Source organism: Mercenaria mercenaria, chromosome 7 (assembly GCF_021730395.1).
Source record: "Mercenaria mercenaria strain notata chromosome 7, MADL_Memer_1, whole genome shotgun sequence".
NCBI classification, from domain to species: Eukaryota; Metazoa; Mollusca; class Bivalvia; order Venerida; family Veneridae; genus Mercenaria; species Mercenaria mercenaria.
Window position 1 is genome coordinate 12,471,978 of NC_069367.1, and position 26,740 is coordinate 12,498,717.

The 26,740-nt window shown below is 36.4% G+C and overlaps 1 protein-coding gene across 1 annotated transcript in view; it reads right to left on the reverse strand.

Moving 5' to 3' along the window:
• Positions 1-1,426: 1,426 nt before the first annotated feature.
• The window catches only part of LOC128558433 (DNA polymerase alpha catalytic subunit-like), a 53,604-nt gene continuing 28,290 nt past the window's right edge, over positions 1,427-26,740 (reverse strand). The window contains exons 23-39 of the mRNA XM_053547582.1: positions 25,407-25,520; positions 24,967-25,069; positions 24,403-24,521; positions 23,375-23,524; positions 22,471-22,593; positions 22,153-22,185; positions 19,504-19,596; positions 18,688-18,893; positions 18,308-18,440; positions 16,240-16,371; positions 15,634-15,709; positions 14,601-14,699; positions 13,384-13,568; positions 10,412-10,543; positions 6,926-7,042; positions 4,390-4,483; positions 1,427-2,456 (exon numbers count right to left, since the gene is read on the reverse strand). Of these exons, the coding sequence (XP_053403557.1) occupies positions 2,311-2,456; positions 4,390-4,483; positions 6,926-7,042; positions 10,412-10,543; positions 13,384-13,568; positions 14,601-14,699; positions 15,634-15,709; positions 16,240-16,371; positions 18,308-18,440; positions 18,688-18,893; positions 19,504-19,596; positions 22,153-22,185; positions 22,471-22,593; positions 23,375-23,524; positions 24,403-24,521; positions 24,967-25,069; positions 25,407-25,520 (2,055 nt within the window). The 3' untranslated portion in view covers positions 1,427-2,310. The remainder of the gene's footprint in view (positions 2,457-4,389; positions 4,484-6,925; positions 7,043-10,411; positions 10,544-13,383; positions 13,569-14,600; positions 14,700-15,633; positions 15,710-16,239; positions 16,372-18,307; positions 18,441-18,687; positions 18,894-19,503; positions 19,597-22,152; positions 22,186-22,470; positions 22,594-23,374; positions 23,525-24,402; positions 24,522-24,966; positions 25,070-25,406; positions 25,521-26,740) is intronic.

The window sequence follows — 26,740 nt, forward strand, 5'->3', positions numbered from 1 at the left end:
ATATATTTGGCCTCCAGAGTGTTAACTAGCTTTTCCTTAGATTTGACCTGGTGACCTAGTTTTTGATACTTTCTGACCCAGATTTGAACTTGACCAAAAGATCATCAAGATCAACATTCTGACCAAGTTTCATGAAGATACAGTCATAAATGTGGCCTCTAGAGTGTTAACAAGCTTTTCCTTAGATTTGACCTGGTGACCTAGTTTTTTTATCCCGGATGACACAGTATCCAATTCGTCCAAGATTTTATTGAGCTAACAATCTGACCCAGTTTAATAAAGACTGGACCAAAATTGTGACCTATAGAGTGTTAACAAGCTTTTCCTTTGATTTGACCTGGTGGCCTAGCTTTTGACCCCAGAGGACCTTATATTGAACTCGTCCAAGATTTTATTAAGGGTAACATTCTGACCACGTTTCATTTAAGAATGGCCAAAATGGTGACCTCTTGAGTGTTCACAATCAAATTCTTGAGGACGAAGGACATAGGGCGATCACAAAAGCTCACCTTGAGCACTTACTGCTCAGGTGAGCTAAAAATTTGTCCTAAAGTAATTCTGAAGAAAATACACCAAGTTTTAATTGGGTCCTAATGATACAAGAGCTTATATTAAAATATTTTACAGACTGGACAAGAGGTCAGTGTGACCTTGGTCTTTGAGCTAGGGGTCTGGGAACAGCACAAGACGCAATATCTCATTATTGGAAACAAATGTGCAAAGAAATATTAAAATCTCTCAATGAATTAGTTACGGACTGGATAGGAAAAAATACCCATTGACACTGACCTCAGCGTGACCTTGACCTTTGAGATAGGGGTCTGGGTGTTGTGCATGACACATCATCTTAATATGGAGTACATTTGAGCCAAGTAATATTAAAATCAGTTTACTATATATTATATAAAACCCAGTTGACCTTGACCTTTGAACTAAGGTTCAGGTTTTGTACATGACATGTCGTCTCATCCAGGGGGAATACTTGTGACAGCAAATAGTTAAAACCTGTTTTGCATCACAAAGTTATGGACCTGACAGGACAAATGAAGTATTGACCTTTTATCTCAGTGTGACCATGACTTTTGAGCCAAGGGTCCAGTTCTTGCACGACATATCGTCTCATTATGGGAAACATTTGTGCAAAATAATTAAATACTATGAAGAATGACAGATATACAGACTAGACACAAAATTATGGACAAACAAGACGAAAAAGTGCAATCCTACAGTACAAAGAAACTAGTTTTCAACAATGAAGTGACTAACAATCAGTCTGACTGCTAGTTTGAGCCTTGCATATTAAAGGTGAAGGTCAAATTTAGAGGTCAAACACAAATTAGGCTGTACAGGTTGGGCCATACAGATGTGTTTTTGTGTCCAGTATTTGAACTATTCTCTTCATAAACAAGAAACTTTGTATTTTTTTTTTTCATTTATTTGAAAATTCAGTTTTGCATTTTGGTAGTGTTGAGAATATAATTCAAATCATTATGTAGGTTTACTCCTAAAATTTAGTAAAACAGCATATTCCCCTCAACAGGGGGGCAAAATTACACAAACATATAATGGACATAATATTATAAGCACTTGATTTTAAAGCAAAAATATTTACACAATGTAAACATTTACAATAGAGTAAGAAAATAGAGCAGTGTGGTAATATCAAAATATAATTTATATATTACTGCAGAATGGGTTACCAGTATACTGCCATCGTTTTTATTTTTGTTTATATTTGAGAATAATGCCACTATTTGTGAATTTCAATCTGTATCTGTCATAGAACAATATTTCAAACCTCGACTAAGGCTGAAATAATGAAATCACTAAATAAAACTTTAATATGTGAATATTACCAAGAGTATACCAAATATATACTGCCCATTCTATTCACACAAATTAATTTCTGTTTACTACTATAATTCTATATATAAAGGTACACAGTTTCAGTAAAAAAATCAATAAATAGTATATATAGAAAGTCTGCAAAAGCAGTGTACATGTATATATACAAGGAAATGAACACAATTTCAATCATTTGAACACATGAGGTGGCCATACTTCAGTATTTACTAAAATGCCCATTGTGGGAAGTTTTGTTCCAAACATTTTGTAGGTATTGCAACACATACATGTCAACACTGGTCTATGTAAATAGGCCTTTGACTCTGATACACAACAGTTAACAATTCCAGCACAAATAAATTAATATCTAGTATATTCAATGAGTTCTACTAAATTCTTCATCTCGGATGTAATAGTGTAAAAGGAAACTGATCGAGTGGTTAGACGACAGCCAAGTCCTTGTTATCATTTGAGAGCGAAAAGTCCTTCAAACAACTTGTCGAGATTGACCTCGGAATACGCGTTCTTCTTCACCCATCTATCTGTCACTTTCTTGAGGTAATTATAAGCCTTGTACAGTTCTGTATCCTTCCTAACTTCAGACATTTTAGCTGAAAGCACATTAATACTAAATGAAAGAAAAATGAAACAAAATAAAATGTTGAATTTTTCTTCTATCTGTCCGAATCTTAATTATGCGATTTCATGAAGCTTGATTCTTAAATAGAGTTATCAAATAATCAATGCCTTCCTGCTGCTTATCACCTGATTACAGATGAGCAGGAATTGAATCGCAAGAGTGCAAGCTTGAGTAGTTAAATATTAAAGCTTTTGAACTATCACATAAAGGCATTGTTTATATGAAGCATTATAACATGCTTACTGAACTGGTGCATTTATCAAAGTAGTAATCGTGTGTGCCATGTGGCTCCTGATGTCATATTGTTATGTCATTGTAGCTACTTATGTCAAAGTGTTCTCTCACAAGGCTGTGCATCAATCGTTTATATATTTATCGCAGAATATACAATCCTTAACTGACACAAAAAAAACAAGGAATCGGTAAAACCGAATAAAGCTCCCCGATGCATGTGCTTGTCTCAATATGAGGATTAACGTATCAGAAACACAAGAGAAGAGTGCCATGATGGCCCTAGATCACTCACCAGAGTAACACACCATAACAAACATGTTTGACCTAGTGACCCAGTTTTTTGACACCACATGACCCAGTTTCAAACTCATCTGTGTTTTCAAGGAGATATACATTCTGAACAAATTTCATGAAGATTGGAGCAAAAATGCTTTTTAATGGTTTTTTTTTCTTGATTTTTTATCAACATTGGACCAAAAATGTAGTCCAATGTAAACAAGCATTTTCTTTTATCTGACCTAGTAACCTAGGGTTTGACCCCACATGACCCAGATTAGAACTCGTCAATGATGAAAACAAATATTCTGACAAAGTTTCGTGAAGATTGGAGCAAAAAATTGGCCTCTAGAGTGTTAACAAGCGTTTCCTTTGACTTTACCAAGTGACCTAGTTTTTGACCCAGAGTCAAAATCATACAAGATTTGTCATGATACAAAATATTCTGAACAAGTTTTATGACGATTGAATCAAAAATGTGGCCTCCAGAGTGTAAACAAGCTTTTTTTTTGACCTAGTTTTTGACCCCATGTGACTGAGATAAAAACTCATCGAGGTTTCATGGCTGCATGGCTGCAAACACTCTGACCAAGTTTCATGCATATCAGATGAAAAATGCAGCCCCTATTGCATACACAAGGTTTTTCTTTGATTTGGCCAGGTGACCTAGTTTTTTACCCCAGATGACCCATATTCGAACCTGACCTAGATTTCATCAAGATCATTCTGATCAAATTTCATGAGTATCCATTTAAAAGGGTCACTGTGCCCTTGACTTCTGACCTACTTACCTCAAAATAAATATGGGTCATCTGCTGGTCATGACCAATCTCCCTATCATCTTTGATGATCCTAGGCCCAAGCGTTCTTGAGTTATCATCCGGAAACCATTTAAATGTTTAGGGTCACTTTGACCTTGACCTTTGTCATACTGATTTCAAAATCAATAGGGGTCATCTGCTGGTGATGACCAACCTCCCCATCAACTTTCATGATCCTAGGCCCAAGTGCTTTTGAGTAATCATCCTGAAACGGATTGGTCTACATTCCGACCGACCGACTGACAACTGCAAAACAATACACCCCTCCTTCGAAGGGGGGCATAATAAAGGCAGATAATTCAAAAACTAGGTAAGGTAGAGTTATGATTCTTAGACACTGCACTTTGTTTCAATGGCCACTATGATTATGTGAAGTTTCAATCAAATGCCATTAATACTTTTCAAGTTATACTCCGGACAAGTGTGACAGACGGACAGAAGGACGGACAAAGCGGCAACTATATGCTCGTCCTTTGGGAAGCATAAAAATCAGGACATGTTAGAATTACCATGTTAAGATTACTTGCATGGCCCATCTAATGTTTCAAGGGAAACTACTTTAATAAACTTTACCTTTTTCATTCCCTATGAGTTGTTGAGTAGCTCTGTCTAAATCAAATAAGTACTGGTAGAAACACATCTGTGTATACAGCATACTGTCTGTGTACTGAAATACAGTTGCAAAAAAAAATTAAGTTACTCGATCGCATATAGGAAGATCATTTTTATCCAGTTTCCTCGAATCATAACATAATTGTTACGTAATGACAGCCTGCTAGCCTATCCAGTGTTCCAGGTTAACTTGTTTCTCCACAACTAATTCACAACTTCTCCTCTAACAAAGACAGACGATGCTGTCTTCTGACCAATTTATCAGACAGAGAATTCGCCACACTCTGGTTCAAAACATTACATTCATACTTTCAATGCCGTAATCAATATATACATTTGTATTTTTAATGTAGTAAAGTGTTGAAAATCTAAACCATTTTATCACATTTTAAGGGATATTCCAGATGACTAATTTTCAATTCCTTAACCATCTGTCAGTGGATAAAATAGCACAATTATGCCAGCCTTAGATTTATCAAATTCATGAAAAATATACCTAACTAGAGCTATCACTAAAGGTGATGAATGTACCCCCCGCATGCACTGACACAGTACATTGCAATTTGACGCACACAAGATTGCATAATTATGTGGACTGTATGTATATAGACTGTATGTATACAGTTTAGTAACAAAAAACAAAGTCCCATAACTATGCAGAATATTTAACTAAAAGAATCTAACATGCACCATGCACAACTAGGGTTAGTACTGATAACTTGTGTGAAGTTTCATTAAATTGTGTGCAAGGGTTTGGTAGATTAGGCACGCACAAGATTGCATATGCAGACTGTATGTACATAGTATGTTAACAAGAAACAAAGTCCCATAACTCTGCAATTTTTGTCGCTGAAAGAACCTAACATGCCCCATGCACAACTACTGTTGTTACTGATCACTTGTGTGAAGTTTCATTAAATTGTGTCAAGAGGATGAGGAGAGATGGTGCGCACAAGATTGTGTCTATGTATATAGTATAGTAACAAAAAAAACAAAGTCCCATAACTCTGCAAATATTTTTTCTGAAAGAACCTAACATGCCCCATGCACAACTACTGTTGTTACTGATCACTTGTGTGAAGTTTCATTAAATTGTGTCAAGGGGATGAGGAGAGATGGTGTGCACAAGATTGTGTCTATGTATATAGTATAGTAACAAAAAAAACAAAGTCCCATAACTCTGCAATTTTTTTTTCTAAAAGAACCTAACATGCCCCATGCACAACTACTGTTGGTACTGATCACTTGTGTGAAGTTTCATTAAATTGTGTCAAGGGGATGAGGAGAGATGGTGCGCACAAGATTGTGTCTATGTATATAGTATAGTAACAAAAAAACAAAGTCCCATAACTCTGCAAATATTTTTTTCTAAAAGAAGCTAACATGCCCCTTGCACAACTACTGTTGGTACTGATCACTTGTGTGAAGTTTCATTAAATTCTGTCAAGGGGATAAGGAGAGATGGTGCGCACAAGATTGCGTCTACGGACAGACAGACAGACAACCTGAAGCCAGTACACCCCTCTTACAACTTTGTCGGGGGGGCACAAATATCAGTTTAATTTTCTGATTTACTGGTTTCTGTAACCAATTTATATTAAAACTATTACAGGCAAATAATTGTTTAGTAATGGTAATTCAAAACATACTGGAAATCTTCAAAGCAGAAATTAAAATATCAAAACTGTTCATATATAAAAATTTGCAACATTAAGTATCTGTAAGTGTAAACAACCGCCAAGCGGGACAACATACGCCCAAAGGGTTATATTACAGGAGGATGGGAGTACCCGACTGTTGAAGCCCAAAGGACAGGAACAATATAGGGAAGAAATTCAAAAAAAAAATGTCTACGTTCATTGAAAAAAAAATCCAAGTCCACAAAAAAAATTCCTTACCAGGTACAGATATGTCAAAATAAACCTTAAAATTGGAGGTACCATCCTTATTTTACCACAGGAAAGTGGTTTTGGTTTTTCCCTACTTCCAATCATGAAAAAGTTACAAAAAAAGCTATTTATAGTAACATAAAAGGGAAGTAATTCAATTTAAAAAAGTTATTGTACATGAACAAAAATGGGATCTGCCAAATAAAAACAAGAGCACTGCAATGCAGAGCAATATACACCCAAAACAAAGCCACATGACCTTTGACCCCTACGTGTGACCTTGACCTTGAAGCGAGCCATCTGAAACATGCGCTCTGCACGTATTCTAGATATGGTGAACATTTTTGCCAAGTTTCTTCAAAATCCTTCAAGCAGTTCAAAAGTTACAGAGTGTGACCTTGACTTTGAAGCGAGCCATCGAGAACATGCGCTCTGCACGTTGTCTTGATGTGGTGAACATTTGTGTCAGGTTTCATCTAAATCCTTCAAGGGGTTGAAGAGTAACAGAGCGAATGGAGAGACTGACGGACACCTGGGGTATAACATAATACATTCCATCGAGCGTATAAAAATCAAGGGAAATCAAATAATCTACACGTTTTGCATACCTCTGCTTGTAAGAAACCCCTATTACAGACGGGGCACATGGGACGTCCTCTCTGAAACATGAGTGGTAGTTTCTGTAAACGGGCATGACACGCAGAGTCCTCACATTTCAACCAGCCCTGTAACAAAACAAGAAATTAATCAAACACTGAATGATTTTTAAATTAACCAATATATAACACTAACAGATTTCAAGGCGAAAATTATCATTTATTTCTTCTTTGACACAAGCTGAATCCTCCTAAGCTCACCTGAGCACAAAGTACTCAAGATGAGCTATTTTGATACCAGTGTTTGTCTACAAATTTGACTATAAACATCTACAATAACAAGAGGACCATGATGGTCCTGAATCGCTCACCTGTCCCCACGTGACCCAGTTTTGAACTGTGTATGACGTCGTTTTTTCTATTATTTGACACAGTGACCTAGTTTTTGAGCTCATGTGACCCAATTTTGAATCTGACCTAGATATCATCAAGATAAAAATTCTGACCAATTTTCATGAAAATCCATTGAAAAATATGGCCTCTAGAGAGGTCACAAGGTTTTTCTATTATTTGACCTAATGACCCAGTTTTGAACTTGACCTAGATATCATCAAGGTGAACATTCTCACCAATTTTCATGAAGATCTCATGAAAAATATGGCCTCTAGATAGGTCACAAGGTTTTTCTATTATTTAACCTACGCACATGACCCAGTTTCGAACTTGACATAGATATCATCAAGGTGAATATTCAGACCAATTTTCATGAAGATCCATTAAAAAATGTGGCCTCTAGAGAGGTCACAAGGTTTTTCTATTTTCTGATCTACTGACCTAGTTTTGACCGCAGTTGACCCAGTTTTAAATCTGACCTAGATATCATCAAGATGAACATTCAGACCAACTTTCATACAGATCCCATGAAAAATATGGCCTCTAGAGAGGTCACAAGGTTTTTTTTATTATTTGACCTACTGACCTAGTTTTTGAAGGCATGTGACCAAGTTTCGAACTTGACCTAGATATCGTTAAGTTGAACATTCTGACTAACTTTCATGAAGATCCATTGAAAAGTATGGCCTCTAGAGAGGTCACAAGGTTTTTCTATTTTTAGACCTACTGACCTAGTTTTGGACCGCACATGACCCAGTTTCAAACTTGACCGAGATATCATCAAGGTAAACATTCTGACCAATTTTCATTAAAAGATCCCATGAAAAATGTGACCTCTAGAGTGGTCACAAGCAAAAGTTTACGGACGGACGGATGGCGGACACCACGCGATCACAAAAGCTCAAACCTTGTCACTTTGTGACAGGTGAGCTAAAAAAAAACATGATCTTCTTAAAACATTGTGAGAATAATTGTGTCTATAAACACTAGATGAAGTTCAAAACTGGGTTCGACTTGGAATAAGTTCAAAAAGGTTAAGAACTGCCTCATTATGCCGAATCATACATAAACCTCATACATAAAACAGGCTAACATTCAAATGGCCGCATTTTCTACTTGAACATCACTGAACTTTGTTAGAATGTTTGTCTTAGTAAAACCTAGATAAAGTTTGAAACTGGATTATCCATGGTCTAAAGCTATGTCACAATAACAAATAAAAGAAAAGCACTCTTAACAACCAAAAAGGCCACATTTTCTACCTGATCTTCACTAAACTTGGTCCGTTTAAAATCTACAGTAAATATGTAACTGGGTTACCTGGGTTAAAAAGTAGGTCACTAAGTCAATAAATTAGTACATGGTTATTGATCTGCCTAATTATATAAAACATGGCCAAATGTTTCTTTTAATGATACCTAGATCAATTAGATACTAGGCTATCTGGAGTAAGAACTAGGTCAGGCAAGCAATTCAGGGCCCTAAAAGCCATCTTGTTTGTGTAACCTTAGACCAAGCAGTTGTATAGTTGACACTGAAAATGGCAACAAATCTATGACCTTTAACCTTTAACAAGCACACTCACTAAAAGCTGTTCATCACAATTTTGAACATGCCATATACAACACTGCCTAAATTTGTTGGATATTTTTTAAAGCAATGCAAAACTCAGCACTGAAAATTACAAGAAAATCACCCATTTAAAAAAACAAGAGGGTCAAGATGACCCTGGATCGCTCACCTGAGTAATATGAGCTACATGTTTCAAATGTCAAACTGATAATAAAATATTAAGAAAGTCAGTAGGTCACATTCATGGTCAATGAAATTCAGTTTTACGATTGGTGTGCAAAACTGTGTATGTCATCAAAATTTCAAGGCTGTATCTTAAAAAACAGGAAAGTAGGTCAGTAGGTCAAGGTCACAGTCAAGTGACATCATATTACTTGGGGTCATCAGGTAATTATAATCAAACAGTCTTGGTAATAGGATCAGATGATTTTTTAAATATTTTTTCCTATACAACTCACATAATAACTAAGTGGCCCCAGGGCAGGGCCTCTTTTAACCCCACGGGCATAATTTGAATAATTTTGGTAGAGGACTACTAGACAATGCATCATACCAAATATCAAAAGCCTAGGTCAAATGGTTTCAGACAAGAAGATTTTTTAAGTTTTTTTCCTATATAATAAGTCTATATGAAACTTGGGACCCCCAGGGCAGGGCCTCTTTTCATCCCAGGGGTACAATTTGAACAATTTTGATTGAAGACCATAAGACAATGCTACAAACCAAATATCAAAGGTCTAAGTGTTGTGGTTTCAGAGAAGAAGATTTTTAAACTTTTTTTCCTATATAAGTCTATGTAAAACTTGGGACCCCCGGGGCAGGGCCATATTTGACCATATAGGGATACTTTGAACACTCTTGGTAGAGGACCACTGGATGATGCTACATACCATTTATCCAAGCCCTAGGCCGCGTGGTTTTGTACAAGAAGATTTTCAAAGTTTTCCTTATATAAGTCTATATAAACCATGTTACCCCCCGGGGCGGGGCCATATTTGACCCTAGGGGGAAAATTTGAAAAATTTTGGTAGAGGACTACTAGATGATGCTACACACCATATATCAAAGCCCTAGGCCCTGTGGTTTTGGACAAGAAGATCTTTAAAGTTTTTCCTTTTGGTTGCCATGGCAACCAGAGTTCTGCATGGAATTCAATTCTTTGAACAATTTTGAAAGGGGGCCACCCAAGGATCATTCCTGTGAAGTTTGGTGTAATTCTGCCTAGTGGTTTTCAAGAAGATTTTTTTACAAATTGTTGACGGACGGACGACGCATGACTGACATTGAGCGGTCACAAAAGCTCAACATGAGCTAAAAAAAAAATACTGTTAATAAAAACCTTCCTACAAGGCATGTCCGAGGGATATAAATTCGCAGGGGCCCAGGAGCCCATGGCCCCTAGATTTTGGATTGGGCCCCTGAATTGTTGGGAGAAAATGCTTATATACCTAATGTTAAACATTAATTTTGAAAGTCTGGGCCCCTAAATAATAACAGCTAGTTTATATCCCTGATGTTCCAATAAAATCTTACCTGATAATATGTTTTAATCTTCTGTCTTACTGCTGTTGTTACTTTATTGGCGACAACTGCACTTTTTTCATACAGTTTGACGTTACATTGATTGTTGGGACATTTACCAAGGGACACTTCAATATATATGTCCTGTAAAAGAGAAATCCTATATTGGACTACAGTTCATCAGATTACTCCAGCTCACAAAGGAATGATGAAAATGCTCGAGTTATCAAAGATTTAGCGCGATAAAAGCGTAAGTAAAAATAAGAAAAACAGCTGGGGAACATCTGGATTCAAGAAACAGTGGTGAGTCACTGTATAAGCCCTCAAGCTGCAGATGCCAGTTGTAAATCTTTGCACTTCTGTCCAGCTTTGGAGACTTTTGACTCTAGCATTTTTGTCTCAGAACTAGGGCAGGTATTCTTGACAACTACTGATATTCTTTTGAAGCATGTCCCACTTTGAGATCCAAGATAGTATGCAAAATGATAATTACTAGATGCCCACGGGCAACATGTCGAGCCCGTCAGCTGTCAAAAGGACTGGGAGTTGCACACGACACTATGTGTCATTGAGGCAAACATTTATGCCAAATAAAAAAAAGATTGCAGAAAGTTACAATATAAGTTATTTGTAGTAACAACAAAGGGAAGTAAAAAAATAATTAAAAAAAGTCCACACAAAAATCCTTACCAGTAGAAATACACCTCAAAATTGGATGTAACATGCATGTTGTAATACAGAAAAGTGGTCTTGATATTTTCCTACTACCAGTAATAAAACAAGAGGGCCATGAAGGCCCTGTATCGCTCACCTGACCTATTGACCTAAAGATTATCAAGAATAACATTCTGTTTCATTAAGATATGGTCATAAATGTGGCCTCTAAAGTGTTAAGTAGCTTTTCCTTTGATTTGACCCAGTGACCTAGTTTCTGACCCAACATAACCCAGATTCGAACTTGACCTAAAGATCACCAAGGTTAACATTCTGACTAAGTTTAATGAAGATACAGTCATAAATGTGGCCTCTTGAGTGTTAACAAGCTTTTCCTCTGATCTGACCTAGTGACCTAACTTTTGACCCCACCTGACCCAGATTTAAACTTGACATATATATCATCAAGGTTAACATTCTGACCAAGTTTCATTAAGATATGGTCATAAATGAGGCCTCTACAGTGTAAACTAGCTTTTCCTTTGATTTGACCTGGTGACCTAGTTTTTGATCCTACATGACCCAGATTCAAACTGGACCTTGAGGTCATTAAGATTAACATTCTGACGAAGTTTCATGAAGATACAGTCATAAAAGTGGCCCCTAGAGTGTTAACAAGCTTTTCCTTTGATTTGACCTAGTGACCTAGTTTTTGACCCCAACTGACCCAGATTTAAACCTGACCTATAGATCATCAAGATTAACATTCTGACCAAGTTTCATGAAGATACAGTCATAAATCTGGTCTCTACAGTGTTAACAAGCTTTTCCTTTGATTTGACCTGGTGACCTAGTTTTTGACCCCGGATGACCCAATATCAACTCGTCTAAGATTTTACTGAGGGTAACATTCTGACCTAGTTTTATAAAGATTGGGCCCAAATTGTGACCACTAGAGTGTTAACAAGATTTTCCTTTGATTTGACCTGGTAACCTAGTTTTTAACCCCAGATGACCCAATATCGAACTGGTTCAAGATTTTATTGGGGGTAACATTCTGACCAAGTTTCATTAAGATTGGGCCAAAATTGTGACCTCTAGAGTGTTAACAAGCTTTTCCTTTGATTTGACCTGGTGACCTAGTTTTTGACCCCAGATGACCCAATATCGAACTCGTCCAAGATTTTATTGAGGGTAACATTCTGACCAAGTTTCATTAAGTTTCGGCCAAAATTGTGACCTCTAGAGTGTTAACAGTCAAATTGTTGACGAAGGACTGACGACGACAGACACAGAGCGATCACAAAAGCTTACCTTTGAGCACTTCGTGCTCGGGTGAGCTAAAAAGTTACAATATAAGCTATTTATAGTAACAACAAAGGGAAGTAATTCTAGGTTCTTGCGCATGACACTCCGTCTCATGATGGTGAACAATTGTGCCAAGTTACATCAAAATCCCTCTATTCATGAAAAAGAATTGCTCCGGACAAAGTCATTCTTGTATCTGACCTTTGACCTCTAAGAGTGAACTTGACCTTAGACCTAAGGACCTGGTTCTTGCGCATGACACTCTGTCTCATGGTGGTGAACATTTGTGCCAAATTACATCAAAATCCCTCCATGCATGAAGAAGAAATGCTCCGGACAAAGTTGTCATTCTTGTATACTTTGACCTCTAAGTGTGACCTTGACCTTAGATCTAGGGACCTGATTCTTGCGCAAGTCACTCCATCTCATGATGGTGAACACTTGTGCCAAGTTACATCAAAATCCCTCCATGCATGAAGAAGAAATGCTCCGGACAGTCATTATTGAATTTGACCATTGACCTCTAAGTGTGACCTTGACCTTTGAGATAGGAACCTGGGGTTTGCACATGACACTCCGCCTCACTGAGGTTAACATTCATGCCAAATATAAACAAGATTGATCCATGCATGTCAAAGTTAAGGTCCTGACAAACAAATCCGGACGGACACACGCACATACACCGAACAGCCATTTGGACAATTATGTCTTTGCTTCCGCAAGCGGGCTCGACAAAAAGTAATTTGTGTCTGTCTTTTTTGTTGTTGTTTGGTTTAAAGCCACACCCACATTATAGGTCAGATGGTGACGTCCAGCCTTTCATTGTAAAGACCCAAGATGCTCCTATGGGCATTTTTCCATCACAGGCAGGCACCAAATTTGTGTCTGATGTCTCTTGTAATTTACCAGTAACTAACCACTGAACATTTTGCATTATATGAAAAGTGCTATATATAAAGGTGACCTCTGAAAGACTAGAAAGAAAACTGAATAAATAACTATTATTCTGAAGGACTACTCACAGCTCCAGTAAGAGGGGCATCAAGAATGATCTCCCTTCCACATGTTTCAGATGGACATACGATTTTCAGCCTCTCACAATCTTTGTATTTTTCTTCATCAGTGATGCCAACGCCACCCAAAAGGGCATCATCATCATCTTCATCATGATGTTGTACCGAGTGACGGTAACCAGACGCATCTAAACCTATAAATAACAGCAATATTGTTTTAAACTCTAATTACTAATTACATCAGTTTACTACAGACTTTTGCATTCCAATGCTTTTGGATATACTAATTTCACCACGAAATGTATGACAGAATTTTAATTCCCAACTGTCATGGATATTCCACTTACACTACTCAAGTCTCCACAAATGATGTACATTTTTCTCCTTCAGGTTTAAGATGTGATTTTATTTCCTAGGATTCCTGGATTTTCAACAAATACTACCCAGCTGTTCACAAATTAGATACAATTTTTCCTTCTCAGATTGTGAATAAATGACCACGGCTCTCATAAATTTGGTCAAGTATAATGAATATTATTCCGGGCACATTGTGTAAATCAAATACAGCACCAAATGTTGCCAACTGCTATCTGAATATTTATTAAACTGGAACGTGATGCTGACATGTATATGATTCAATGTCAAGACAAACTAAGCATTCTCCAACAAAGGCAAAAACTCTTACTGTATATTTAAATCAGAATTGTAAATATAATTAACATATGAAAAGAAGGTGGGACTGTTTTATTCAGAAACCTCTGAATTTGAATTTAGGCAGGATACTTCAAGAATGCTTGGGATTATACATGTAGAAAGTGTAATACATGTGTATTACCATATGATTTGTGAGTACATGCAGCAATATTGATTTACCACATGTTACAATGATTTTTTTCCCTATTAAATATAATTAGAAACTATCTTTTACTGCGAAAATACAGGCTACATAGATTTTTAGTTCCCTAGACTTGAGGAAATATGTTTGTTTATTTTGATATTGACAACATGGCCACAGTATCTATCCAAGTAGAAAATCTAGCTAAATTTGGATACAGGATTATGACGCTAAAAGCTTTTCCACGTTGGCAGGTCATGCTTAAATCTTAAGAATGGTAAGTATTCAGAATGTTATTTAACCTTAATAAATCTGGGAACATACAAAACAAGGAGTGTTACCTACACATAACCCTAATAATCTGTGGAGACACAAAACAAAGAGATGTTACCTAAACACTCAGCAATATGAGCAGCATCTGTTCCTTCTATAGGATCACACAACCTAGATACAACTGGGTGGACTTGATGAGCCAGGTAATACTTCTCATCTGTAGAAAAACAAAAATAAAATCTTTGTTTTACTTCATACCTTTTCAAGTTGAACAGACTGAAGAAAAAAACAGGAGAATACAAGAGATTCAAATAAGCTCAACAGTTTTCATCAAAACTGAGCTGAAATAACTTAGTATAAGCATGGATAACAAATGTGTAAATTTACTATAATTTTAATCACCACCCTTCTGTATGCCAGCTGGATGGCTTCCAGACATGAAGAAATCTGCATCCCAAATGAGGCTTTAAGCTACATAGGTGAGGGGCAAGTGATTTGAAGGCAGTGACTTTAACAATTCAATCACGGATCACCCTCATTCAGGCATGTGCATACAATACAATATTAATTAAAATACAGCAAAACTTCACTTGCTAGAGGTTCAACAAACAGGGCACCAGCACCACTAAAACAATTCATGTGGTTCCGAGCAATTTTGTAATTTGTTTTGTCTGAATTGCTCAAAACCCTGGATAACTCAAACATTTTTCTTATTCCTTAGCAACCTCCAATAAGTGGTGTTTTTCTGTATCAAGAAATACCTTGCATAAATACTAGTACTTGTTATATGGCTTATTTCAAACATTCTTTGTACAAGGTTTTAAATCACAAACATTAACAATGAAATTCAAAGTTCTGTGAAAATGAATTGTCTACCTATTTTCAGCAAAGGATTGTGTTTTCCCTATTGTCAAAGAACAGTTTTTACCTTTTCCAGCAAGGAACTGTTTTTACCGTTACCAGTAATGAACTGAGTCTGCTATTATTCTTCTTGGTTGCATTCTTGCTTCCAAAAGATCTTTTTACAGATTTTATTTACTGATTTTCAGCAACGAAGTGCTTTTCCCCCTATTTTCAGCAATGAAGTGCTTTTCCCCCTATTTACAGCAATGAACTTTTTACCCATTTTTTCAGCAATAAATTTCTTTTACCTATTTTCAGGGATTCTGATTTCGCTAATTCATCAGGATGATAGGCTCTCTGTGACGCTGGGAGATTAGAACCATCCTGCAAAAGAAAAAATATGCTTAGATTTTGCCTATATATGTCTTATTTTATTTCACTGGGGTGCAATTTTGCCATCTTATCCAAAATTTCTCTTTTGTTGGGATTAAGCAGTAAGGCCACTGTCTCAATTATACATTAATTCTAAGACCTTATAGGAATTAGACCACTTTGTTCGCTAATTCCATTATGGTTGCATGGGTATTTATTATTTTTCAGGGTTGTTTCATTTTAAATGTAGACTGGCCATAAAACCGGCCTTTTTAAGCAAATGTATTTCAGCTTAAATTTTTTTTAAGCCACTTGCCAATAGTATCCCACATGGTTTAGGAATCAGCAGAACATCCAATAATAAAGTTTTAAACACATTTTAGAACTGATATCTATAATGTTAAGCCAAACAAAGGCTCTTGCAATATATACGCAGAATTTTAGTGTTGACTTTAAAAAAGTCGCCCAAACTGAAAAACAAACTGGTTAAGTTTGAAATTTAACTGAAAACCAGTACACAGAAAAAACCCAATTGATTTTACCTCGCAGACAACATAAGAGACAGTGTCGCCGCCCTTCAACCTCTTGCCTCCCTTGCTATTCAGTCTAAGAGCTACCTGAACATGCGGTAAACTCTTCTTGTCTGGGTAATCTTCTGGATTCTTGGTCAGTTGCTGAAAGTAAAGCAAAAAGCTTAATCCAGTGTCAATTTTCAAAAAAATAAATTTGAAATCTGCATTCTTTGTGAATCAAAGTTATTTAGAACTACTATTTCAAGTTCTCTGTTAAGCTATCAGAGTAAATCTATATCAGTGAAGCCCAGCTCACTTAAGCAATTCATATGGTCTTATTTTCTTTATATTTGCCTATGTATCTATCATATCACTCAAATTTCTGTAAAACTTAACTTTTCCCATCCCCTTGTGACTTCAAGCGGTTGTGTATTTGACCGCAGTGTAAATAATGTTGTTTTTTTGTACATCAGCGTTCGACACTAACGGTGTCCCGGGATCCCGAGGACACCAAAAATCCGCAAGGGATCCTAAAGTTCACAATTTCGGTGTTCCGTCGGGACTCTTGATTTTCAGATAAAATATGATTCTAAAAAAATGAAATTTCCCAGTCTTGTTCGCTCAAACATCGCTCTTTTGCTAAGCTAAGCGTTCAGTTGACCCGAGGTCCCGGGTTTTGACCTGCGAAAATCGAGAAAAACTCGTATTTTACCCGCATAAATTACGGCACGTGCGTCAGCTTGACTCGCGGAAATTTACTTAGATGCGTTCCAAGTTCGATAGTTCTGCCACCTTTCAATCAAAAGCCCAGTGAATTTCAATATTGTTCGCCAGCACAAGCGGAAATATGGCAGTAGGCGGAGCGTAGTATGTTAATTAGCTACCGACAGATGTCAGTCACGCCACGCGCCAAATGACACCTGCTTATCTCGCGGTTTGTATTTAGTACAATATGCCTTGTCATTATCAAAGGTGTTTATTGATCAATGTTTACATGTTAATTGATAAACAATGCAGCCTTAGATTATCATGTTTGTACCATTATTTTGTGTGCTCGATACGATTACGTAAGCCGGTCGGCCGTTACGGTCTATAACAAATTTATTATCATTGCCGAGGCTTTGTTTGGGCAAAACAAATTAAATAAGCAGAAATTATACGTGGTATGATGAGAAAATAAAGTTAAAACAGTTATCTTTTCAAGAACTTTAACTGTTACTTTTGTTTTTCGTATTTGTCATTCGTTTTCTAGACCGACAATTTCGAACATTTTTATCAATTCTTACAAGATTTTTCTAGTACAAACTAAAATAAAAAGCCAATAAAACGTCTGCATTTGCGAAAAATATGATCACTGTTGCCAAAGCAGCTCTTATTTAGAAGAATTTGCTGATAATAAAAGCATGCAAACACTAAACCCCACCCACTTTTAGGCAATGTGCAAAATAAAACAACTAAAATGAAATGTTTAAGAAAATCTGTTATGACCAATGTACTAGTTGTAGATAAAGTCTGGGAGTTGCATTAATAAGGCCTAAAAAATCTTTGTATCTGGTAACATGCTAAAAAAATTAGGGTAGGTAGGTCGGAACATTTTTTTTTTTGAATTTTTTTTATTTAAGGGAGACTTTGGAATTTTTTTTATGTCAAAAAAATGATTACTAATAAGGGGGTTATAAGGGGGAATGAACTAGGCGGCATACATTTAGACGAACTACAACAAATGACAGAGGAGTGCGATGGTAGTGAAGATGAGGGGGAAGAGGACTTGGACAGAAATGACATTATTCTTTTACAGCAAAAGTCATACAAGCTATTGTTGTCATTGATGTAAAATGGAAATAAAGTGGAAATAAAATACATGTAGTACTGTAAACAGTTGTGTTTGTTAGATTTTAATTTTTTCATGTTCTTACCACATTTTGTTATCAGGGACTCCAAATTTTCAGCAGGGATTCCTAAATTTCCCAGCAGGTATTCCTTCGGGATACCTGGCAAAAAAGTTAGTGTCGAACGCTGTACATACAAGTCTAGATATACAGAAACATGTTGCCACTTCTGTAAAACTTGGCTGCAGGAGAAATAACAGAAAATTTACCTTTGTGATGAGGTACTGATCTAGAGGTATTTTGCCGTCCCTCACTTGCTCACCGACCTCGTTAAGTTTAGCATGCACAATGTCTACAACAGTTTCTCTAGATTCACCGGACAGAATTGTTGATACAACAAAACTGAAATAACACAACAATCTCTCAATTCAACAGACAAAACTGTTAATTTAGTATTAAAACCAAAATCCTGTTCTAGAATGGGAGAGGCTGCGAAATTGACATTTCTTATATAAATAACCCTACGTATTTTGCAAAATAGCCTTGTATCGCAATTATTTTACCTTGTGGACCAATTCCAATTTTAGAAATAGCTAAAGTATTAGCTTTGTGAAACTATCAGCAATACAATGCTAATACATTTACTTACTCTCCGACATTTTTCGACAGCCCTGACCAGTCTCTCCTGACAATATCAAGACCCTTCTTTTCTTCCTGTGTTACGTATTTCCCATCTGATGTCTTGTGTACACTTAGAGCAGCATATTTCTTCTTCTTTAGCAACAACATACTCTTGTATATACCATCTATATCAATTTCCAACAGTTTGTACAGCTTGTTTACCTCAGCTTTGATCTATGAAAGATAGGGTGTTACTGATGGAATTATCCCAGGTTTCTTTTTTTTTTCCTTTCATTTTCTTAACTGTATTAAAGCAGTCAATCAGCCCTGAACAAGTACTTCGTAAACTACAACGTTTTGGTTTACTTTTTCAGTTAGGTTTCAACAATAAACTGACGCAATTACAGGTCATGCAGTCACTTTCCAGCTTATGGTGGTGAAGACCCCAGGCGCCTCTCAAGGCAATATCTCGTCACAGGCAGGCCCCTGTGCACAAAGACAAACCTAACATGGAAGAATTCTACACAAGAAGCGAGGTTTCAAACTCGTAATGGTGAGAAGTGATTTGAAGTCAACGATCTTGAACACTGCCACGAAAGACCTTACACGCATGTATGACAGCTCCCATTTTCGTAAAATAGTTCTTGTTCATCTTAAATATGGTCGCCACTCATAAGTACACAAGCATCAACACTTCTCTACATTTTTTTCCTTTCAGGAAAGTACAAAAAAATAAGAACCTACTAAATACTTGACAAAAGATGTAACTCCCAATCTCCCTCACTGGACAACAACAAAAACCCGTTCTATTTGTCGCGAAGAACATAGAACTACAGTAACGTACCTTATTTCCTAGCTTTGTAACTTGCTCTATATCTGTGCAGTTGGAGTTGATCATGATAGAATCTGTGTCTCCATATATAACATCTAAATTCATCTGAAATAAACCACAATTAATAAAATACTTGGCACTGAATTTTAAACAAAATTAGTATAATTTTTCAATTACCTAAGCGTAAATTATTTCACATCAAATTTTCGTAGTATTAAACTATAGAAATATATAGTACAGCCAAACATCGTTCCATTGAACTTGGATCACTTGAATACTTCTCTTCAAACAAACTCTCACTCCTGCCAAAATCCCTATACAGTACATGTTAGTCTGCCTCAGATCAATAAACACAGATCACTGGGTATTTCCATACCTCCAGCAACGATTATATTATAGGGCAGATAACATCTTTTTGCTCAAACAACAAAAAGTGTGAGTCGAATCTCAATTACTGACAATTACTTTGCATATTTCAGTAGTGAAACTGTATTTCACCATGTGAACTAATAATTATGGGGAAGGTTAAACTATCCATAATTTGGTAACATTCGCTAACCATACTGTTTGATGTTTTGGAGCATATTCTATAAATGAAGTACTTAATACGACATGCAATACGTCTTCCAGTTCACAGATGTGTATGTGTTCAGGTTTTACGTCTTTTTCAACAATTTCTGAGTCATATAAACGACGATGTCTACTTGTTTGTTTCTTTGTTTTGGGTTTAACGCCGTTTTTCAACAGTATTTCAGTCATGTAACGGCAGGCAGTTAACCTAACCGGTGTTCCTGGATTCTGTACCAGTACAATCCTGTTCTCCACAAGTAACTGCCAACTTCCCCACATGAATCAGAGGTGGAGGACTAATGATTTCAGACACAATGTCGTTTATCAAATAGTCACGGAGAACATACGCCCTGCCCGAGGATCAAACTCGCGACCCCGCGATCTGTAGATCAACGCTCTTACCTACTGAGCTAAGTGGGCGGGCTTGGTGTCTACTTGTAGCAGTGAGCACAGTACCCAACATTATAGTGCTGCCTCACTGGAATATCACGCCGTAGACACGTGGCATGATACCCCACCTAGTCACATTATACTGACCAGTCCTAGCACTATCCTCTTAATGCTGAGCGCCAAGCGAGGAAGCTACAAGTACCATTTTTTACGTCTTTGGTATGACGCAACCAGGGATCAAACCCACAACCTCCCGCACTCGAAGCGAACGCTCTGCCACTAGGCTACGGAGGCGGTAGTTAACAGATGTATCTCCGTAGCCAACAGGCCTACTCTAATCAACATTCCAAAATCTAAATTTTCTTTTTGCACTTGCGATTTTAAGTAAGCTTAGATTATGATGAATCTTTGCATGAATGTACTTTGTGCACCTAAACATAGCTCATACTTCAGCAAAATTTCATCCGTATGTATTTGCTATAGGCAAAGGAATGGGAACATTAAATATTTACCAAATGGCATTTGAATATCTGCCATTCTTAAAGCCCCAACTTACACTACCCTGGCAGAAAATTTTGTAGGAGGAGCCTATCAAATAACAAGGCTACTCCAGGCTGTCTATCAGCTAAAAATAGCTCACTTTCAATGATTCACAAGCAAATGTAAACAATGGTCAGTTGAAGAATAAATATGAACTTACATGTTTTGATGATTGCAAATTAATATTACATGCATACATATTTTGTGCATCCATATCAATATCATTGTTATGAAAAATTGAGTTGAGCTAGACTAGCATTCCTTATTTTCAAACTTCTTATTAATGTAAACTGAACAGTGAAACTCGAAATCAAACAGTCTTAACTTTTCTGTCATTACTGGCAGGTCCATTAATTGAGATAATGTAGCAATAAATGCAGAAATAATAAACTATTTAAGTCTGAGATGTAGCACAATGCACACATCATTAGCAAGTGTTGCTGTGATAAGGTCTAATAAAAATGATAAGCTATTTAAAATAATTTATCACTGTATATCTGTTATTTAGTTCCCCTATACCTTTAAAACGTTTTTTAAATAACACATAAAAATATAACTGTAGAAATGATTATGATATTCTATTCAGTTTAAAAATTCAAAATTACTTTTCTGGAAAAGTTTTACAATGCACTCTAGGTGTTAATTCTATTCATACATCAAGCCTTCTGCTGATCAAGTTTGTTGATAAAATTAACCACGTGGGAATTGTTTACATTCTCTGTTTCTCTAGGGTTCATGACCTCATTAGCTCCTCCCGGCAAATTCAAATTTTTGGCAGTTAGGTTTAAATAATTTTTTGAAACTATACTTCACAATTTTTTGTTTAAAAAAATAAAAACACCAATTGAAAGTGGATTTATGCAATTTTTCATAACTTTTTATTCAGTAGTTTATTTAAAATTTTGAAAAAGGGCTCTCTGATGTGAAACATGCATAATTTATATAAAAACCTGCCCCAGCGCCATTTTCTGGCTTTTATATGGCAGTTGGGGGTTTAAGCCTAGATTTACACTTGAAACACTGATGAAAATCAGCCATGTTTTCTCAGAATGAGAAGCTTGTGAAAGATTTTAGTCTAAAGTTTACAGCTAAACTTTAGTATTTCCAAGATAGTTTTAAGAAATTTTCAACTATCCAAGGTTATATATACATTATACTTACTGCTTGAACCAGATCTTTCGTTTTCATCAGAATCTGCAGAAATAGTAGTCATATAACAGTATGTAATATTAAAATATGTAGGAATCTTCATAAATTTTCTTGAACTAACGTAAGAACCGGACTAACCATAGCCAATTTTTTCAAATACTGGTACATAACTTCTATTGAAAATTTTAGTTCGAACAGGTGCAGTGTCTCTATTTTACAAAATAGTAAAATGCATAAGTATTATAAAATACAGTGTGACTTAATATACCTTGTATAAAATAATATCATAAAATACACAGAAGTTCTTGTAGTGCCATTATATTATCTTACCTCTCTACCCTTCATTGTGATGAGCGCAGCAAGTGGTTTAGCGTAGAATCTCGAGAACGTGAACCCCAGACAACCATACATACTGTTAGCTGTTAGTTTCAAAGCTTTCTGTCTGATGTCATACTATAAAATACATAATAATGGTAGTAAAAGATATGAATCAGTCACAGCTTTTTAAAATTATATAAATAGTGGTCAATTTAGGGCCTCTTCCAGAAATGAAGAAAAAGGTTTTATTTTCCCAAATTGTTGCAATATTGTTCTGATTTAGCGCCCTTTTTCAACAGTATTTTAGTAATGTATCTGTGGGTAGTTAACCTAACCAGTGTTCCAAGAGTTTGTACCAGTACTAAACTGTTCTTAGCAAGAATCTGCCAACTTTCCCACATGAATCAGAGGTGGAGGATGTAATGACTTCAGACATTACCTTTTATCAAATCCACATGGAGAAAAAATGCCTAGCCTGGGATATGAACTTGTGACCCAATGATCCGTAGATCTGCACTATCGAAGGCATGTTAGTGCTAGATGCACAGCAGTGATTCTATGTTTCTTCATCTTCTTGTCATTTTATATCAAACAACCCAATGCTGCAGTTCTGATTTCTGTTATCATAAACCTAATGTCATGAACTTCAAAAAAGTTTAAAGGGGTTTCCTAAGTTGCTCACCCAAGCTCGATCATCTGACCTTGCATATGTTCCAACATATTGCATCATGAAAAGTAACAGTTGCTTTAAATGAGATTTTTTTTCAGATAAGACTAGAAGAACCTTTTATTCAGGAGAGCTAAAAATTCTGCTTGTCAAACATTATACATTTAATTGTCTGATTTGGTTGAAATTCAGAAATAAGAAATAATTTCTCCATGGTTTTATCATCAAAATCTTTAAGAAGGTGCGTACCTGCATCATCTGTTCCGAGGGTAAATTATCTTGTTTCATCAAACTTTTCACTTGTCGCCGACTCTCGACCAACTTCCTTATTTCTGTTGGTAAAATTCCTGGTTTTAGATCTGGATCAGGGAGTTCCATTTTCAGCAGATCTTCTTCATCCTAAATAGAATACAAGATATTCATCAAGAGTATGCAATCACTGCTTCTTTTGAGATCAGTTTAATGCTTTTCTTTTTTCTTGCATAATCTTGTAACAGTGGTTCAATTCCTCAAATGTACTAATTATCTGTCCAGAATACAACTAAGAGCTCTATCTTGAACAAACTAAAAGTCATCATAATGAGAAAGATACAGAATTACATGTAACAAATATCTCCAAGATATTGCCATTGGTCAGTTTCAAATGTGAGCTCAGAAAGAACCAATGAGATGGCGGATTTCATGGACTGGTCTCCTAACTCAGTTTTATAATCCTAGACCCAGAAGTACAACTAAATTCATCAAGAAAACCATCAAAAATAAGTGGAAATGAAAATGTTAGTTTACCATCCAACAAAAGTTACCATGTTGAACTAAAGAAGAGATGAAGAATACAAAATGTTTTACCGTCTGACTATGCTATGTATCTGGTATCAATATAGTTACAAAACAGGCGAGATTGACATCATAACATCTTTCGCAAATAGTTGGGTTTTTTTTTTTTTAACTTACAGCTATTAAGTGTTAACATTCAAACAGAGAAGAAAGAAGAAGTACAAATAATAGAATAAAACTTACCTACTAGTCAACAGTTTAGATGTTCCTGGATTCTGTACCAGTACTATTAAACCAACTGCCTACAAGTTACTGTCAACATCTTTGCAAGAATCACAGGTGGGGGACACAAGTTTTCTGATGTAATGCCTTTTATCAAATCATCATAAAGATACCCTTGCCTATGAATGGAACTCACGAAACTATGATCTGTAGATCTGCAGTGTCCCTATATAACTATGCAGGCAGGTTACTATATTGCAAACAGTATTATGGAAACTTACATTAGATGTAGAAGGTGCGTCGGTTCTGTTGATGGTAGTGAAGCATATATTGTATTCCTGTATGATAGATGGGTATAAACTGTTGAAATCCAGCAACAATATGTACTTGTCATAAAATCCTGAAGATAAAAAAACAACAGAATACTAAATCAAGTTTGAGCCAACACTCTTCAACAGCTTAACTTACAATCTAAAATGAATCAATTCTTCATCTGAACCAGTTCAATGTACTGTTTTCTTAATAGTACATTTTTCATTTGTCAAATTTTTCAATGCACTCTCGAAACACTGGGACAAGAATCAGACACTGAATGAAAAAATTTTACTTGGGGAAAAAAGTTGGTTCTAATTGCAAATCAAGTCAAACTGGAAAATTCAAGGCCAAAAGTTGAAGGTTTGAGCCTCCTAACACTTGGATCACTTTTTAACTGCTAGAACAAACCAAACATTTTGTTCAATAGTATTAAAATTTGTGTATCTGTGCAGCTACAAGATCTATGAAAAGTTAGTTTCCCCTGAAAATATAAAGATTTCTATGTCCTAAAACAGGGACAGCATCATTACCTTTTTTCGGTTCGAGCACCAGACCTCCAGCGTATGCTGGTTTCCGGCGTCCTTGTCCTGACTTAGTTTTACTGGAGTCTATTTCTTCATCAGCATCTTCTACCTAAAACAGAAATACACAGGCTAGTACAGGTTTTTTCCCTTTATAAAGGGGGTCGTTAACAGGTCACTCCCCTAAGAAAATTTCTTTCAAGTCATGCAGTTTCCCCAAAAAATGACTTCACATCAGATTTTTTTTATTCCCCTTTGCCCAAATACAAAGCTATTCCCACCCCCCTCCCCCCAAATCACAGGCCTGGGACCCTTCCCCTCTTGGTAAAAAACCCCAAAAAACAACCCTTGGCTAGTATCTCCTCTTAATTTAGGCAAGATAAAAACTTATCAATCAAGGTAACTTTGTAAATATTAGAATTAATCGCAAGCATTAATAGGCAACTCACCACTACTGCCTTTTTCTTGTACTCCTTGTCAGGAACAATGTAATCTTTCTCTGAGAAGGCATGTAACAGAAGATATTCATTTCTCTCTGCTCTTCCTCCCAACAGTGTCCGACTCTGAAATTATACAAGACATAAACTCCTGTAACCACTAAAATATTTCATTGGTATTTTAATACATTTTTGAGAAAATGTTCTTCGTGTAAATTGCATTTAAAATCTATATCACTTGAAACACTCTAAAAGCAAGTGCACTATCCAAAAGTGCATCAAATTTTTAAGTTTATTTTGTATTATCGAAATAGCATGTATAAACAGGCGTAAGTTTGGTATGTTAAAACAAGGCAGTCTGAAAGACAGCTAAATCCCCCACCACTGCTATGGATTGAGAAAGGGTAAACCTTTGACCTTTAGCTGTGACCTTGACCTTGAACTGACATGGCTGACTGATGAACTCTGCACAATGTCTTGATGAGGTGATCATTTGACCCAAGTTTCATGAAACTCCTTCAACGGGTTTAGGAGATACAGAGCTCAAACCTTTGACCTTGAGTTGTGATCTTGACCTTGAGTTGACATGGCTGACTCATGAGTTCTTGGTGAGGTGATCATTTGACCAAAGTTTGATGGAAATCCTTCAATGGGTTTACGAGATACAGAGTGGACACAAAATGGAAGGCTCAAACCTTTGACCCTAAGTTGTGACCTTGACCATGAGCCAGCATTGCTGACTCATAAGTTCTGCATACTGTTTTGAGGAGGTGATCATTTGACCAAAGTTTTATAAAATTCCTTCACGGGGTTTAGGAGATACAGAGCGGACACAAAATGGAAGGCTAAAACCTTTACCTTGAGCTGGCATGGCTGACTCATGGGTTCTGCATATCGTCTTGATGAGGTGATCATTTGACCAAAGTTTCATGAAACTCCTTAACGGCTTTAGGAGATACCAAGCGGACACAAAACGGAAGGCTCAAACCTTTGACCTTCAGCTGTGACCTTGACCTTGAACCCACATGGCTGACTCATGGGTTCTGCACATCATCTTGATGAGATGATCATTTGACCCAAGTTTCAAGATTATCCTTCAAGGGGTTTAGGAGATAGTGGCTGACTCATAAGCTCTGCATATTGTTTTGACGAGGTGATCATTTGACCCAAGTTTTATAAAATTCCTTCAAGAAACACAGCGGACACAAAATGGAAGGCTAAAAACTTTACCTTGAGTTGTGACCTTGACCTTGACCTGGCATGGCTGACTCATGGGTTCTGCACATTGTCTTGATGAGGTGATCATTTTACCAAAGTTTCATGAAACTCCTTCAAGGGGTTTAGGA